Source organism: Physella acuta, unplaced genomic scaffold (assembly GCF_028476545.2).
Source record: "Physella acuta isolate Inbredline_101_S28 unplaced genomic scaffold, ASM2847654v3 ptg001810l, whole genome shotgun sequence".
Classification (NCBI taxonomy): Eukaryota; Metazoa; Mollusca; class Gastropoda; family Physidae; genus Physella; species Physella acuta.
The window spans coordinates 297,118-312,227 of NW_026733320.1; the positions used below are offsets into that span (position 1 = coordinate 297,118).

General features: G+C 36.8%; 1 protein-coding gene across 1 annotated transcript; it reads left to right on the top strand.

The window, feature by feature from the left end:
- Positions 1 to 11,043: 11,043 nt before the first annotated feature.
- Positions 11,044 to 12,849, top strand: LOC131930628 (holocytochrome c-type synthase-like). Its single transcript, XM_059287200.1, has one exon. The coding sequence runs from the start codon at positions 11,088 to 11,090 to the stop codon at positions 12,450 to 12,452; it is 1,365 nt and encodes a 454-aa protein (XP_059143183.1). The 5' UTR covers positions 11,044 to 11,087; the 3' UTR covers positions 12,453 to 12,849.
- Positions 12,850 to 15,110: the final 2,261 nt, after the last annotated feature.

Sequence of the window (15,110 nt, forward strand, 5' to 3'; positions counted from 1 at the left end):
GGCCCAACGATGTCCACTTGACTGGACAATATGTGACTTAACGGTGTACATTTAATTTCGACACAGTAGAATCCAATTAGCTGGACACATAGGACACAGTAGCGTCTAGTTGGCCTAATGTAGTGGCCACAGTAGAATCCAATTGCCTAGACACATAGGACACAGTAGCATCTAGTTTGCCAGATATAGGACCCAGAATAGAAGCCAATTGGCTGGACATATAGGACACAGAAGCATCTAGTTGGCCAGATACAGTGGCACAGTAGAATCCATTTGCTAGACACACTGGACACACTGGACACACTGTACACACTGGACCCAGCAGCGTTTAGTTGGTTGGACACAGTGACGTCCACTTTAACGAAATACGCCTACATAATTCAAGCCCCTATTTTCATATAGATTAAATACAGCCGAAAATAAAACGCCCAAAACTATATTATTCTAGGTATGAAGCGAAATCCTTTATATCTTTCCTGTCTCATAATGTCCGCCATTATTTCCATTTCAAAGTCTGACACTTATACCCCAAAGGTTTATAAACAGCCAGGGGGGAATTTCTCAATTTTAGAAATGGACGGGAAAGTTCGATACTTAAATAACACAGCTATCCCAACGTGCAGGGGGGGGGGGGGGGATTCCAGGGCATTCCTACGGGGTCGTATACAGCAACACGTTCAAGTCATGTTGGTGTTTGGTGTATTGGTGGTAGAAGTTAAGTCAGGGGGAATAGGTGGAACGGAAGGTAAGGAGAAAGACGGCGTTGTGACAAAATAAGGGGTTCAGCTTGGTCAAGTCGGTAAAGCTTATGGTTGCTAAACCGAAAAGTCTCGAGTTCGAACCCTCGGGCAGATGAGGCTCGTTAGCTGGAGACAGCCACTCCTCTAGTCATTGGCCTCAATCGCGCACTTCCAGTTGACACGTATACTTTATTGTGTTGGAGGGGATCCCTTCCAACACTAAAATTAAGAACGAAGAAGAAGAAGAAAATTTAAAATACACTAGGAAAAGCAAAATCTGTAAAGGAATTGTCAATAAAGTAAAATCCCAGGGACAAACAAAAAATGGAATGTAACTTAGGAATATGAAGAATAAAACACTATTTAAGAAGTGTTTAGTAATAGGGTTTTGTAAGAAATGTGTCTGAACTTTTGGTAAAGCCTAAAGCAGCATAATTAACTGTGTAATTGGCTAAAAAAAAGGACAACACATTGTTAAGACGGTGAATGATTTTTGTCATTACAAGCTTTTATTTTTCTACTCAATTCTCGTTTATTTTTGCCAAATATCTTCGTCTTTCAGATAATAGAGCTTAATCTTAAAGTCTCGAGTTTGGAACCCAGGCTCGCGTCTGAAACCCAGCTCAGATGGGTACTTGACTCACGTAAGTGAAAGTAAAGGCCGCTGGGTATTGTGTTGAGTTCATCTGCCAAGTTCACTGAAACTGGTAAACTGTACTTCACCTGCCTTATGGACCGTCAGATTTGAAAGGATACTTTACTTCCCCACCTCCGATATTATCTTGTCAGATTGACCGCACATTTATACACATATATATACATATACACACACACATGTATGTATATATACATATATATATATATATATATATATATATATATATATATATATATATATATATATATATATGTATAGGGTATATATGCATATATATGCATATTTATATAAATGAATACATACACACACACACACACACACATATATATATATATATATATATATATATATATATATATATATATATATATATATATATATATACATATATATATGGGTATTTAAGCCCGGAAATGGGGATGGATTGGGCACGCTCTGAGAGGGTAAGATATATACACCGCAATTCACACGTTGGACGGGAACCCACACGAGAGAAGAAAAATAGGCTGACTTAAACCATCCTGGTGTAGGACTGTGGAAGGTGAAACAAGGTCTTTGGGGATTACGTGGGCTCAACTAAAGAGAACTGCCCAATACAGAGTCTGGTGAAGCTGGAATCATTGCTCCTTAAGTGCTTCAAAGGATTAGGTCAATAGCGTGTATTCATGTAAATATATGTATATAAGTTCTGTGTATTTTAACACAAAACCTACCTGATAACATATATTAAAAACAACTTGACTGTTATGGGGAAAAGACAGATATTGAAATAGCTCGCTCTTCTGTTTAATTTTATTAGCAGTTTCCGTTCCCCCAGCGACGGAGGTAATCGGGCGATATTAATACACTTAAAAGCCAGTAGTCGATTCTAGTTCCACGCAACTGGCTGGAAATACCCGCGTTAAGGTTAGAAGAGAGGGAGAAGGGAACAACTGGCGGACGGATGGGGTGTGTGGGGGATGTGGAATCTTACCCCCCACCCCCAACTCAACTTATCCCCCCCCCCCCCATTAAATTTTTTTATTTGGGTTAGAGCACGCTTGTGTCCCTTTATGTCTAAAATTTCAAAATTTTACGCTCATCACTTCTTTAAGCACATACATGTAGACAGACACATAAACATATATTTGTGTATGAGTAAGTCGACCAATAAGAATTTATGATGAAAATAATGTATACGATTATATTTATAGTTAGATACACATTTTAAAAAGTTTAAGTAATTAAAAATGGATTTAAAATCGTTTCCCGAGTTGCCATCCCCTGTTGTTTTATACAAGAATAATCGAGAAAGTTTAGGGGAGATCACTCCCTGTTTATTTTTTTAAATAAAAAAAAAAAGATTAATTATAGGCCTATTTTTCATCATATGTCAGAGAACATCAATGAAAAGCAGATTCCTTATATTATTTTTTCTCATCTCTACAACGTTAATACTTTTAATATTTAAAATAATGCTGATATAATATTTGTTGTTAATAGTACTTACAAATTACCTATTAGACTTTATATAATATTTATTTATAATTGTTATTAGGTGTAAAACATTTTGAATTAGTAGTAAATTGTTTGAAATTTTGTGATTTAACGAATTGGTGTGTAAAATGTAACTTGTCTCCCTTGAAATGTTTAATATATCGAAACGCTTAAGAGGAAAAATAAAATAATTAAACATTTAGTTGTTGTTCTAAAAATAGATTATTTTACCAACCTTTCATGTATTTTTTATGACATTCGAGATTTTAGAAAAATAATTACCACAAACATGCCTAAAAATTATAACATTATGAATTTCGTATCATAAATATCGTCCGCCTCTACAGTGGCGTAGCGAGGACGGGTGTCACCCGGTGCGGCACTTAATGGTGTCACCCCCCCCCCCAGAGGCGTAGCGACCCTTCCCGGGGACACACTTTCAAATTTTCGATTTGCACCCTACCCTCCCTCGAACTTTCGATTTGCACCCCCCCTCAAGTTTTTCTCTATATATTTTACTATTTTTTGCCTTGGTATCACCCCCCTAAATGGTATCACTCGGTGCGGTCCGCACCCCCCGCCCCCCCCCCCCCCCCCCTCGCTACGCCTCTGCGTCCCTAAAATGTTACAAGAGAAAAATATACAAGCAAAAAATATCCAAGTAAAAATATACAACGCAGAAAAAAAAACTATACAATGCAAATATATATATATATATACAGTTATAAAACATACAAGTGCACTAAGCAAGGTTACCCCCCCCCCCCCCCCACCTAAACTATGTCATTTTGTTCCTATATATTAGTCAAGGTTATGATAGCCCTTCCAGAGGCGCAGAACCTCTAGAATGTGCCGTGTTATGAGAGTATGATATACAATAACCTGAGATAACGTTTTTGAAATAGCCGGTAAAAAAAGTAAATTACCACTTCCGTCTACCGGAAATATGTCAAAAGTCGTAAGAGCCTACGTATAGCATCTAATAGCCTATCTATAGCATCTTATATATGAAATTTCATGTACCTAATTTAAATGTTACTCAATTTATCGTGCTAACACGTTTGAATACATACAGACAACATCACTAAATTGGGCTTAAAAGTGTAAAACGTCGAGATTTGTAAAAATTCTAATTTTTGAACTTAAGCATGATTACAATACATCCCACTATACTTCGTACACGAGACAGTAAACGCGCAAAGCTTCCAAATGTATCTAAATCTCAAATTCGTAAAAAACGAAAGTACTTGAACAAATGATTTTAGACAAAAAAAAAAACCAACAACGCACATTCATGACAGCAGTGTATCATTTCATACCACACGGGGGTCTTCTCTTTAGAACAATTTAGTTCAATATGGTAAATATGTTTAGATATTAAACACGAATTATTGTAAATTCAATTTTGTTTGGTAATTTGATTTACGTATTGTGACCACGTATTTCAAAGCAGAATGAAATACGTAATTATATTTATTAAAAACATGTATAGAATACATGACAATGCCTCGAACGCGGACGTAGATACTAATCAGCTAAACTCTGAGGCATTAAACGGTAAGATGTACCCAGACAACAATATGTATCCAGATCCAACAATATGTATCCAGGTCCAACAATTTTACACAGATCCAACAATTTATACCTAAATACAACATTCTGTATCCAGATCCAACAATCTACACCCACATCCAACAATCTACACCCAGATCCAACAATCTACACCCACATCCAACAATCTACACCCACATGCAACAATCTACACCCAAATAGAACAATCTACACCCAGATCAAACAATCTACACCCACATCCAACAATCTACACCCACATCCAACAATCTACACCCACATCCAACAATCTAGACCCACATCCAACAATCTACACCCACATCCAACAATCTACACCCAGATCCAACAATCTACACCCACATCCAACAATCTACACCCACATCCAACAAGCTACACCCAGATCCAACAATCTACACCCACATCCAACAATCTACACCCACATCCAACAATCTACACCCAAATAGAACAATCTACACCCAGATCCAACAATCTACACCCACATCCAACAATCTACACCCAGATCCAACAATCTACACCAACATCCAACAATCTACACCCAGATCCAACAATCTACACTCAGATCCAACAATCTACACCCAGATCCAACAATCTACACCCACATCCAACAATCTACACCTACATCCAACAATCTACACCCATATCCAACAATCTACACCCACATCCAACAATCTACACCCACATCCAACAATCTACACCCACATCCAGCAATCTACACCCAGATCCAACAATCTACACCCACATCCAACAATCTACACCCACATCCAACAATCTACACCCGCATCCAACAATCTACACCCAGATCCAACAATCTACACCCACATCCAACAATCTACACCCAGATCCAACAATCTACACCCAGATCCAACAATCTACACCCACATCCAACAATCTACACCCACATCCAACAATCTACACCCAGATCCAACAATCTACACCCACATCCAACAATCTACACCCAGATCCAACAATCTATACCCACATCCAACAATCTACACCCACATCCAACAATCTACACCCAGATCCAACAATCTACACCCAGATCCAACAATCTACACCCAGATCCAACAATCTACACCCAGATCCAACAATCTACACCCAGATCCAACAATCTATACCCACATCCAACAATCTACACCAACATCCAACAATCTACACCCAGATCCAACAATCTACACCCAGATCCAACAATCTACACCCAGATCCAACAATTTACACCCAGATCCAACAATCTACACCCAGATCCAACAATCTACACCCAGATCCAACAATCTACACCCAGATACAACAATCTACACCCACATCCAACAATCTACACCCAGATCCAACAATCTACACCCAGATCCAACAATCTACACCCACATCCAACAATCTACACCCACATCCAACAATCTACACCCACATCCAACAATCTACACCCACATCCAACAATCTACACCCAGATCCAACAATCTACACCCACATCCAACAATCTACACCCAGATCCAACAATCTACACCCACATCCAACAATCTACACCCACATCCAACAATCTACACCCAGATCCAACAATCTACACCCACATCCAACAATCTACACCCACATCCAACAATCTACACCCAGATCCAACAATCTACACCCAGATCCAACAATCTACACCCACATCCAACAATCTACACCCAAATCCAACAATCTACACCCAGATCCAACAATCTACACCCAGATCCAACAATCTACACCCAGATCCAACAATCTACACCCACATCCAACAATCTACACCCACATCCAACAATCTACACCCACATCCAACAATCTACACCCAGATCCAATAATCTACACCCAGATCCAACAATCTACACCCACATCCAACAATCTACACCCACATCCAACAATCTACACCCACATCCAACAATCTACACACATCCAACAATCTACACCCAGATCATCTACACCCACATCCAACAATCTACACCCACATCCAACAATCTACACCCACATCCAACAATCTACACCCACATCCAACAATCTACACCCAGATCCAACAATCTACACCCACATCCAACAATCTACACCCACATCCAACAATCTACACCCAGATCCAACAATCTACACCCACATCCAATAATATACACCCAGATCCAACAATCTACACCCACATCCAACAATCTACACCCACATCCAACAATCTACACCCACATCCAACAATCTACACCCACATCCAACAATCTACACCCAGATCCAACAATCTACACCCACATCCAACAATCTACACCCACATCCAACAATCTACACCCACATCCAACAATCTAAACCCACATCTAACAATCTACACCCAGATCCAACAATCTACACCCACATCCAACAATCTACACCCACATCCAACAATCTACACCCAGATCCAACAATCTACACCCACATCCAACAATCTACACCCACATCCAACAATCTACACCCACATCCAACAATCTACACCCACATCCAACAATCTACACCCAGATCCAACAATCTACACCAACATCCAACAATCTACCCACATCCAACAATCTACACCCACATCCAACAATCTACACCCAGATCCAACAATCTACACCTAGATCCAACAATCTACACCCACATCCAACAATCTACACCCAGATCCAACAATCTACACCCACATCCAACAATCTACACCCACATCCAACAATCTACACCCAGATCCAACAATCTACACCCACATCCAACAATCTACACCCAGATCCAACAATCTACACCCACATCCAACAATCTACTCCCACATCCAACAATCTAAACCCAGATCCAACAACACACCCAAATACAACAATCTATACCCAGATCCAACATTCTACACCCAGATCCAACAATCTACACCAACATCCAACAATCTACACCCACATCCAACAATCTACACCCAGATCCAACAATCTACACCCAGATCCAACAATCTACACCCACATCCAACAATCTACACCCAGATCCAACAATCTACACCCACATCCAACAATCTACACCCAGATCCAACAATGTACACCCACATCCAACAATCTACACCCACATCCAACAATCTACACCCACATCCAACAATCTACACCCACATCCAACAATCTACCCACATCCAACAATCTACCCACATCCAACAATCTACCCAGATCCAACAATCTACACCCAGATCCAACAATCTACACCCACATCCAACAATCTGCACCCACATCCAACAATCTACACCCACATCCAACAATCTGCACCCACATCCAACAATCTACCCACATCCAACCCAGCCGTATTCTGACACTTAATGTGTCCAGACATAAACTATTCCTAAATTAATACAACTTTTGTTTTTCGTTGTCGTACTGAGCTATATAAAACAAAGAAAAAAATAGTGGGAATAACTGCGACCCCCCCCCCCCATCCTACCCACGGGACGTGACGTAGGCCGGTCGGTCATCACACGATAGTAATACATCGTGCCTACACCTCGGAGGACCCAGCGCAATATTAATGTTCTGGCTCTGGTCGCCATGGTAACGTAGATCCACCTTTGACCACGAGTAAGGTTAGAAATTTGGAACAACAACACATAAATAAACGTGAGGTGAAAATAAAGGATGGATTTCAGACACGCTTAATGCTACGGTAAGGCAATACCGACCATGTTCATAACTTTCTGGAAGTGCAGGGCATTAAAAACTTGGGGGTGAGGCGGACATGGGTTAAAGATTATATTTTCCATACACATATATATATATATATATATATATATATATATATATATATATATATATATATATATATATATATATATATATATATATATATAATTATTTTCTTCCAGAGGCAGTAGAAATGCTTCGAGGTGTGTGTGTGGGGGGGGGGGGGGGGAAGTAGCAGTCTGCGCCCTAGAGAGATGCTTGATAGAAACAGTGCTGGGGTCAAAGAGTTATCCGACAATAGTTAGGATAAAATGTAATAATTTTAATTTAATTAGGAGAGATGCCTGGAAGAAACACTGGTTTCACTACATTAAATTACTTTGTCGATGACATCGCGTAAGAATACTTAAAAGAATATTTCCATTCTTTAAAATCTGCTATTTACTTTTTCTCTGCCAGCTGCCTTATTTTATTATCTGCTAATTATTTGAGTGTGAGAAAGAAAAAAAAAATTCTTCGAGTAATATAGAGCCAATGAGTGTAGTATTTTTTTCAGATAAGCTAAACTGTGGAAGATTTAAAAAAAAAAACAATTACAGTTGCATGTAGGTTTAGTTATGATTTTTCACGTTAGTGACGGATTCCTCCATATTGAAAAACTGGAGAAAAATTGGGCAAGACCATATTGGCAAATGGGGATGGATGAGTAAACCAACTAGCAACATCACCGGACAGGCACTAGATTGGGATCCCACAAGGAAAGTGGAAAATAGGTACGCCAGAACAAACTTGGAAAAGGTCAGACGTAGGAGAAACGGAAGCAGCCGGAGTGACGTGGGCCCAACTTGAAAGAATCGCCTAGAACCGAGTACGATGGAGAGGTGTGGTTGCGTCCCTTACTTCACAAGGGATCCACGGGAATGATGACGATGACCTATCTTAAATTTAAGGTTTAGCCTTTCAAGAGAGAACTTAAAAAGTTAATCGGAGTTAAAATACATTACGCTGTCAAACACGAAAAAAAATTTAATGATTTAATTATTCATTTTAATTTTGCGAAATAAATAATTCTTGAAAAATTCCGTCTGCTACTATCAAAGAAGCTTCACAGAAAGTTGCAATGCAGGTTTTTGTGGATTCACCATATGGCGCCATTCTTTTATTTTAGTTATAAAAAATCCAATCGATAAAACCGTCTCGTATTTGTCATTCGATCCATAACATAGAGACCAAAAGCTTAAAAAGAAGTTTAAAAGCGTTGTTAATTTTTAAAATGGTATCGTTTTAAGAAACTATACAGTACTAGTTACTTTTTTTTTTACATGAAAAGTCAACCGAAAAAAAGGTGGGATGGAAGAGTCTATAGCAGTATTTTTCTTAACCAAAATGTATAGCAGCGAAAGTTGCTTTCGACCGACTTGAACTTAACAATTTGCTACAAACATAAAAAAAATCAGGCCCATAACGATGAGAGACTTTTACAGTTTTTTCTTTATATTTTGTGTTGTTCTATTTATACCCCACATAACAAGACAAGTGTCGGCCTCTAGTGTACACTAAATTTTAAGTTGTTGGCCAAATTTTTCTAATTTTTTTTTGAGTTTTTTCCTCGCATCCTTAACGTTAATGATTATTTCTTGATTTTTTTTTCCTTAATACGTTCGACTTTTTATTTTTCCGGCAACGATTTGTTATAATATCTTACAAAAATATAAAAAAAATGGACAATCCGGCTTTAGGATTATAGCCTTTGTTGTCGAGATACATTACACAACAAGTAAAATGCTAATACCAAACAAACAACCACAAAAAACCAGCAGCAACAACAAGAACAACAACAACAGACAAACAACAAAAATTGAGAATATAAATAAAGAAAACAATATTAGCGCCAATGGAAAAGCACTTGCTGCATACAAATATTGTAAGTTTATACATTTTAACTAATGTTTTAATTGATACTTTTCTTGTATTTTTTTCATTCCATTCAAACATGTCAAAGATAATTCAGTTTAGTATCCATATGTAAGTGTTACAATTTAACTATCACATCCATTTTTATATTTTATCTATCATGTCCATGACAGTTTAATTTTTTAAAGTAATATAGGCCTGCAGCTGTTTGTGTTATAGTTCAACTATAGCTTTGGTGTTTGTTGATATTAAATTTAAAATATCACATCGATTTTTGTGTTATATTTCAACCATCGCGTGGATGTAAGTTTAATATTTTAATTATCACACTGTTTTTCGTGTTATATGTTAAATTATTTAATTAATTGTTGTGTTATTACATTTTGTCTATCACAATGAAAGTCGTACTATATTTTAACTATCACATTGCAATATGCCCACTCGTGTAACTTATTTGCCCGGCCGATGTTCCGACCAAAACTCGCTTTTGTTGCCTAATTAGTCCAGTATTGGTTGAGCGAGGGTATAAATAATTGAAGAGGTGGGAAACGCTTGGGCCGACAACCGCCAACGTCTGAGACTCATGGGTCTGACCCATGCCAAAATTTTCAGATAGCCCTCAGTATTGGATGACTTCCCCTTCATTATTTATGCGAGCGACAAATGGTTTACGGGAGGTAAGTCTCGATACAATTCAGACTTATCGGAAGGGGAGATGATTGAAATGGGAGAACACAAAACAACAAATGGAGAGTTGTTATTCTCATGGGAGTAAAATGTATTTGGAATTTCTAGAATTTTTTTATTTTAAAATACATCAAAAATCATTTAGGAAAAATAAAAATATAGATTATAATTCTCTTAAATAGTAGTTTTAAGTTTTAAACAATTCAATTTTTAGCATAAGCCATACATGGAAATGTTAGGCAAACTAAATAATAAATTAATGATCTACAAAGTACTTACTAGCAACGTTCTGTGTATTTCCCAAACAGCATTTAAATTTGTAAAAGAAAATAATCCTAGCTATCGACTTGACCTGGCAGCTCTGATTGTTAACCTACACTTCTGATCGGACCAGAAATGGGAGCCTACACATCTATAAATGTAGCTACAACATTTTTTGAAGATGATAAAAGTAATAAACCAACCGCTGTTCATCTTGAAGCTCCAATGCATCTGGAAGTTAATCGTGAGGTATCCAAACGAGTAACTGATGAAGGAATTAAACTAATGCCTGGAGGTGATACACTTAGTATTTCAAATAAATGTCCTACTCACCAGATAGGAGATGGAAAAGGTATTGCTGGCAAACTTCGCATGGTCGATGATAGTGAAAACTTCAACAAAGATAAGAGCAATTCATTACTTGCTGTTGACTCTTTTCTGAACAAAGAAGAAGGTAGAAGTAGTACAGTTAAAGCATCTGCTGAAGTACAGTCTACTCGTGAGCAGGTCACACCTTCGGCAGGCACTGTGCCCAGTGACTGTCCATTACGTGCTACAACTAAAAATTCACAATTTATCTTTAATGATACAGCTATTGAACAGAAGAACAAAAGCATGCCTTCATTTGAGAAACCATCTGCTCCTATGAAAAAGCCAGAGTCCTCTTCCTCTGTATTTAAGCAAGATTTTGATTATGGTTCACTGCCTTCTGAGTGTCCAATGAGTAATTCCAAACAATTCTCAAAAAAAGATCAAGACGAAGCAAAGCCACCAGAATTCAATAAAGATAATATGATGCTTGCACCAAACCAGCTACCTGCTCCAGATCAACCATTCCCTTTACCAACAGAAAGAATATTATCTTCCATCCCTAAAGCTGGAACTGAAGAAAATTGGGTATATCCATCCCCACAAATGTTTTGGAATGCAATGCTCAGAAAAGGCTGGCGGTGGAAAGAAGATGATCTTTCTCCTAAAGATATGGATAACATTATTAATATCCATAATGCTAACAATGAACTTGCCTGGCAAGAAGTTCTCAAGTGGGAAGCCCTTCATGCAGATGAATGCATGAACCCAAAATTGAAGAGATTTGCTGGAAATGCTACAAAGTATTCACCTAGGGCTAGGATTAGGTCATGGATGGGATATGAGTTGCCCTTTGATCGTCATGACTGGATAGTGGATCGCAATGGCAAAGAAGTACGCTATGTCATTGACTATTATGATGGAGGTAAGGTAAACAAGGACTTTGAATTTGCACTACTGGATGTCAGGCCAGCTTTAGACTCCTTTGAAGCTTTTAAAGATAGAATGAAAGTTGCTTTCTGGCGCTGGACCTCAAAGGAAGAAACCCCTGCACCTGTATCTAATACCAAGCCTTGTAATGCCTCTGCCGGCCCTGATGCAGCTACCAAGGATGCTAAAAGCTCTCGGAATATGTCACGTGGTCTCAGCGATATTCAAAAGGAGGAAGACAAAAAAAATTCTGTCAGCTGAGATGTGTGGGATAATTAGAGAGACTTAGAAAGGCCTTGAAATTACAGTCAAAATCTAGAATAAATAAAACATAAAAGCAGTTTTATCCTCTACTACTAAGTCTAAAAAATAATTTGAATTTGTCAATGCTACTAAATTAATTTTTTTTTTTAGGTTTCACTTTAAATGCCTTTGTAAAATTTTATAAATTGCTGAAATTTGTTTACACTTTATTTTTTATTTAGGAAACTATCATGTAATGTTTTCCAGATACCTTTTTCCAATAGTTTGTAAATACAAAAAATATGAGGTCAGTTTGTGATATGATCTTGGTCTATTTATCAACAAATGTACCTGATCTACGATGTTAGTTATTTTTTAAAAACAAGAATAAACTTCAAAAACCTTTTAAAATCACCATGTTCTCACTTTTAATATTCTTGTTGTACACTTTGGACATTTTTCTATCAGATATAGATATATACACTGTTTACCATGAACTTTCTTTAAAAGTTATGATCAATACTTTGCAAAATATTGCTGGTGAGTTAGCAAGACTGTCATTTCTTAAAAGCCTTAATTAAGAAATTTTAAATGTATTGAAAGGTTACCTTCATTTTTAAAACATTCTTAACAATCTTCAAAAAATGCAGATATTTTAAGTTTAGTAAAAGATTACAGTTGCATTATGGTACAAAAAAAAAAAAAAAAAAAAAAAAATAATCCTAGCTATCTAGAAGATCTAAATCTCAACTTGTTTTAGATTCTTAATTATTTTTCCCTAATTACCGTTTAATATGTAAATGAAAATGATGCAACTCTGGAATTAAGGAAATATTTAAGTAGCAAGATAAAATACATTTAAAATAACACCATATACATGGTAAACTCACACTGAAATATGTGTACTGTAAATTTTAAAATGTCTGTTCATCTGTCTCTATAACTAGACATTTTTTTTTATTGTGAACTTTACAATCAACTAGTGATTTTTTAAAAATATACCAATTATACATTGTATTTGTTAACTGTTTGTAGGTATTTAACAATTGTAACACACTTCTATACACGTCTTTGCTGTTCACCTGTTGTGTTTCAAATTTTGTATCCATCTACACTTCAATATTTACCACATTTCCTCTCCTCCCTCTTCCATTTACTTTTACTCTGCCTCAACTGTTGTTGGCACTTGTACCTGAAACCTTCTTGTATATAATGTAGTTATTAAAACGTTGTAGAGATAGGCCAAGTATTTTTATACCATGATAGTAGCAAGATTGTCTTTTAAAAGGGAGTCTAAAGAAAAGTTGACTATGACTACTATGAATGAATATGCTCCTGTTATCTTTTTTGTCATATGTTATCTTTTCCTGGTCCCTTTGACATTTTCGAATTTTGACTTGTCCAAGTTATGAGTTGCTGTACTGTATCCATAACTAAAAAATTCAACAAATTGAAGAAGAAAAAAAAGTAAAAAAATAAATATATGTTGATGCTGATGTACTAGTTTTAAATTGCAAATAAAGTATAAAAAGAAATTTAAAAATTTCAACCGCACATGTTATAAATAATTAAAAATAACCAGAACCACACTTGTGATCAAACTATTCCAAGAATTTAAGAATTTCCTAATAAACTGCAAGGCGGAGAGATATAAATCAAGAAGATCATGTACACAGTGAAGTTTGAAGCTCCCCGCAGTCGCAATATCTATTTACATTCATGATCCTGGACAGACTGATAAACTTTGGCCTTAAATTGAAACAAAATGATAATAAGACATTTTTAAAAACTGAACAAATATTTGTCATGTTTTTTAAAAGTTTCATGATGGATTTTGCATCAATCGTCTTTAGATAAAAACATTTTTTGTTTAAGAATGTGACCAAATTCCATTTTTTTCAACTAAAAATTATTAAATAATACACAATAAAATTAATTACAATATTCTCCTTTGTTCAATCTGAGGAAGATCTAAGGTCAAAAGGTCCTTTATTAAAGCAGCCTGAATGTTTGCGTTTTAACTTACAATCATGTTTTAAAAAAAAAACATTATAACAAATTCTATTTGATTTAATTATGTAAATGCATGTATATTATTGAATCACATCAGAGGCGTAGCGACCCTTCCCGGCGCCCGGGGACAAACCTTCAATTTGGCGCCCCCCCCATATATTTTTATATTTAAAATTCAAAATAGCAGCTAAAATGAGCTTATTTTGGCGCCCCTAGGGTCGGCGCCCGGGGTCATATGTACCCCCCCCCCCGTCGCTACGCCTCTGAATCACATGAATGAGGCAAAATAAAAGTAATTTAAAAAACTAGGAACAGGAACTCTGTATTCTAAGGGAAATAGCTGAATTAAAAAAAACAACAACCTAGTGGTTCAGTGAATTCAGGCAAAGTTGATGAGGTTCAACGCTCGCGTAGGATCTACCAGTAACGAATCAAATCTCACAATAAGACGATGATGGAAGGGTGATAGTCGTTCACCCAGCTTGATTATATGTAGTTTAACTTATAGCTTTTATGTGAAAAAAAATAGTTCGTGTCAATTGTATGTGTCAAATTCCTAGAAGAATAACAAAAGCACAGTAATAAAAGCTCGTGTAACTGGCTTATAAAGAAGCTCCGGAATTACTTGCAAGCAAGCAAAAAATTACCTTTTAGTGAGGTACT